At 54.9% G+C, this 4,514-nt stretch overlaps 1 protein-coding gene across 1 annotated transcript; it reads left to right on the plus strand.

Annotated features, from left to right (window-relative positions):
• Positions 1 to 1,721: 1,721 nt before the first annotated feature.
• On the plus strand, positions 1,722 to 3,548 carry LOC310920785 (olfactory receptor 14A16-like). The gene has a single exon (XM_083880845.1). It carries the CDS (start codon positions 2,279 to 2,281, stop codon positions 3,209 to 3,211), a length of 933 nt encoding a protein of 310 aa, XP_083736971.1. The 5' UTR covers positions 1,722 to 2,278; the 3' UTR covers positions 3,212 to 3,548.
• Positions 3,549 to 4,514: the final 966 nt, after the last annotated feature.

The following is a 4,514-nucleotide window of genomic DNA, read 5'->3' on the forward strand; positions in this document are numbered from 1 at the left end:
GAGAGGAATTCCTTTCCCAGGTCAGGGCTGTGGTGCACATATCGCCCAGAAGGAGTCTGGAGCAGCCCAAGGGTGTGTGTGGCCAGGCAGAGGCAGGCAGGAGGCAGAGCTGTCAGCAAAGGAAGGGCCCAGCCAGGTGGGGCAGCCGGGGGATGACGACAGCCTGCAGGGACAGAGGCGCAGGGCATGGACACCGTAGGACAGCCTGGGCTGCACAGGCCACAGGGATGGGCAGCAGCTGCAAGGCCCTGACACAGCCAATTCCTGCAGCACTTGGGCCATGGCTGCAGGGCCTGGGCCTGAGCCATGAGCAGGAGACAAGTGACCCTTGCAGCCCTGGGGGCCTCATTGCCTCCTTGGCCCTGCTCAGCAGCCTGGCAGGGGCCGCCCCATGGTGCTGCCCTTGGCATTGCACATCCCCACATACCAGTGGCCTGGGAAGAGCCCTGAGCACTGAGGGAGGGACAGGATGTGCCTTGGCAGGGGCTGGGGCTCAGGCCTTGGCCCTTTGCATTCCTGAAATATATCCAGGTTTGGTCAGCATCAGAGACACCTTTGGCTTGTTTGTCCCCACCTGTCATCACTGCCTGCAGTGTTCTGCTCTAACTGGAAACTGGGGACATTTTTCCAGCCGTATCTCAAGGGGAGCTACTAAAACATTAAGAAACTTCAGAGTTTAAATCTGACTTTGAGTTCTTGAGAAGTTTTTTGAACACTCTCTTAGGGACTGAGTCTGATGTAAACAACACCAAAGCCCCAAAAGGCTCATTAAAGTCCTTGTACTTTTCCTCTGCTGCTGGGCTGGGCTGGGCTCCTGGCACAGAGGCAGCTCCTGGCAATCAAGAAGAGCTTCAAAAAGACATTTCTCATGAGCAGCAGCTCCTCTCTCAGCTCATCAGGGCTGAGGGCACTGCCTGCAGGTGCCTGACAGAAGTGAAGCAGACAGAGGCTTAAGGCCACTGAAAGGACAATTCTGAGCTTCTTCATGGAGAAAACTTCACAGCTTCTGACAGAGTGAGTCTTTGGCTGCAGAGATCTCCTAAAGCTGACCCAGGACAGGACTGACAGCACTGTAAGGATGGCTCTGCTGCCCTTTCTGCTTTGGGGGAGGATGTGCTCCAGAGTGGGGCTGCCCTGGGCACCGTCAGAGGGACAGGGCAAGACGGCTCCTGCTGCCAGGGACGGCTGCAGGGGCTGAGGCTGGGGCTGCAGCCAGGGCTGCCCAGGGCTGTGGTGCAGAGCAGATGCTGCAGCCCTGAGGGCTCTTGGCCAGGCCAGGGGATGTGCCACCTGCCAGGGGCAGCTCTCAGCCTGCCTGGGAGCTCCCCATGGACTGTGGGAAGAAGTTGGAGGTGGAAGGAGCGACCCCCATCAGAGCAGATTCTTCCTGCTGTGGAGATGGTGCTGCATGGCCAGGGCTGCTCTCAGCTTTCTTCTAAAGGAAAGGGAAAGGGGCTGTCAGGGTTGTCTGTGTCACTGAGACTCCTGCACTGTCACCCTGGGGATGATCAGATCTTCCTCAGATCTCCCTTACAAAGTGCCTCCTCACCCTCCTCTACCTACAGACAGCACCAGCAGCACCTTGGCTTGCAGCATCTCTGTTTGTCTGAGCTGCCCTTAAGGTCCTGGTGCCAGGGAGATGCCTCTGGGCAGTGGCCTGTGCTGGGAGGGATGTGCAGGGCAGAGCTGAGCCCCCAGGGTTAGGATGGTGTCTCAGAGCACTGGCAGGGATAAGTCTCGGCTAGGGAGAAAGAGCTCCCAGTAGGCAAACTCCAGGCAGCAGAGAGCCAGAGCAAACTTTGGCATCCCCTCATTTCTAGCAGCATAGGAAAAAAAAAAAAAAAAAAAAAAAAAAAAAAAAAAAATTTAGGGAACTTATTTTGAAATTCCAGCTTATATATAGTCTGCTTTATTTTTCAAGAAAGTTTTAGGTACAGTCACCCTGAAATAGAAGGAGGTGAAATGAGCAATGTGTGGGGATCAGCAGGCCTGAGGGTACTGGGGCAAAGGCTGTTATCCCCGTGGATTCCCCAGATTTCAGGTCGAGAAAAATGCTGAATTTGAGTCAGTAATTTAGCAGCTGCCGAAAGCCAAACTCAAAAAAGTTTAGCAAAGTTTAGCAAAGTTCAGTTGCAGGAAGTCATGAAGAGAAGTATATTGGGGTGACTGCAAAAAAAAAAAAAAAAAAAAAAAAAAAAATTAGCTCAAATAAGTTTGTCGCAGCTTGTCAATGCTTTCTTTCAACAGTCCATGAGTCCATGATGCCCAGAGTGAAGAAATGTCCAACAGCAGCTCCATCAGCCACTTCCTCCTGCTGGCATTGGCAGACACGAGGCAGCTGCAGCTCCTGCACTTCTGCCTCTTCCTGGGCATCTCCCTGGCTGCCCTCCTGGGCAACGGCCTCGTCATCAGCGCCGTGGCCTCCAGCCACCACCTGCACAGCCCCATGTTCTTCTTCCTGCTCAACCTGGCCCTCACTGACCTGGGCTCCATCCTCACCACTGTCCCCAAAGCCATGCACAATTCCCTCTGGGACACCAGAAACATCTCCTACACAGGATGCACTGCACAAGTTTCATTCTTAGTGTTCTTCATTTCAGCAGAGTATTACCTTCTGACCATCATGTGCTACGAACGCTACGTGTCCATCTGCAAACCCCTGCACTATGGGACCCTGCTGGGCAGCAGAGCTTGTGCCCACATGGCAGCAGCTGCCTGGGCCAGTGCCTTTCTCCATGCTCTGCTGCTCACGGCCAATACATTTTCCCTGCCCCTGTGCCATGGCAATGCCCTGGGCCAGTTCTTCTGTGAAATCCCACACATCCTCAAGCTCTCCTGCTCACACTCCAAACTCAGGGAATTTGGGATTATTGTGGTTACTGCGAGTTTATCCTTGTGTTGTTTTGTGTTCATTGTTTTCTCCTATGTGCAGATCTTCAGGGCTGTGCTGAGGATCCCCTCTGAGCAGGGACAGCACAAAGCCTTTTCCACCTGCCTCCCTCACCTGGCCGTGGTCTCCCTGTTCCTCAGCACTGGCACATTTGCCTACCTGAAGCCCCCCTCCATCTCCTCCCCATCCCTGGATCTGGCCCTGTCAGTTCTGTACTCAGTGGTGCCTCCAGCCCTGAACCCCCTGATCTACAGCCTGAGGAACCAGGAGCTCAAGGCTGCAGTGTGGACAATCATGACTGGACGATTTCAGAAACACTAAGTTGGTTGCAAATTTCTGCAAATCATTTGTAATAAATGTCATCTTTGATATCCCTTGCTGGTTTGATTGTCAGGGTTTTTTTTTTTTGTCATTGTTGTTTTGTTTTAGTTCTTCAACATTGTCCACAAAGAGAGGCCATTGTTTGTGCCCCTTCTTTTTTGATTCTCTCAAACTTGGCTGTGTCCATAGACTGTATCAATGAGGAGCTGTGCTGTCAGTAGTTTTAAACAAACAAAAGGATCTCCCAGTAAGGTTTTCTCCAGAGATCCCCACTTTTGTTCCCTTCTCTGTCACTGCAGCAGCAATGTCTGTGTGCAGAGCTGGGGCAGATCAGGGCTGGCACAGCAGCTGTGCCCAGCACCAGCAGCCCTTGGTGTTGCCAGTGCTGCTCCCGTGGCCCTGCCCCACTGCCCTCCTGGCCCTGGTGTTGCTGTAGGGCCTGAGGGCTCTCGGGGCCGGGCACAGGGCTGGGGGTGGCAGTGCCGGGGCTGCAGCAGGGATAAGCCATGGGCACTGCTGGGGCAGCACTGACGCCTCAGGGCAGGGCCTGGGGGCTCCAGGCTCCTTGCCCAGGCTCTCTCCAGAACACGCCCAGGCCAAGGCTCAGCACAGAAAAGCCCCGTGAGCAGCCCCAGGGTGGCTGTGGGCAGGCTGGGGACAAACAGCATGGCTGGGGCTCTGCAAGGGCCCTGTGGGAGATGGGAAGGAGGAGCAGAGCAGGGGCTGATCCATCCCCACTGCGCTGGACACCCCAGGGCAGCGTCCCAGAGCATCCTCATGCACCTGCCAACAACATCCCCCCTCTGCAGCCCTGGCCTCTCCCCCAGCTCACACAGGTGCAGGATCCTTGCAGGCACAGACAGGGCAGCACTGGCTCAGAAGCCCCTGTTTGCAGTGCCCAGAACAGGCCTGAGCACCTCCATGGTGTTGGTGTGGGGAGATGAACCTGAGGGAGCACAAATGCCATCAGCCCCTGGGGCCAGGAAGGGATGGGGGACAGGAGGGAAACTCGTGGCCTCTGAGGTGACACAGAAAGTTTGTTCCCATGAGCTGTGAGTTTCCTGCCCCAGTGCAGAGGTTGTTGCTCAGAGCCAGGGCTGTCTGGCAACCACCTCCAAACTGCCCTGAGCATTTCCTTTGCTTCACCTTTGCTTTCTTTCATCTTTCTTAGTCCAGGTTTCTTCCTACTACCCATTCCTGTCCCCTCCCCTGCAAACATCCCATCCCTGTTTGCTCTTTCCTCTCTGACCCCACTACCCATTTCAGTTCCTGAGTTGGCACCATGGGAATGTCCCTTGGGGAT

The sequence above is a fragment of the Zosterops lateralis genome (genome assembly GCF_965231275.1).
Source record: "Zosterops lateralis genome assembly, chromosome: 31".
Taxonomy (NCBI): Eukaryota; Metazoa; Chordata; class Aves; order Passeriformes; family Zosteropidae; genus Zosterops; species Zosterops lateralis.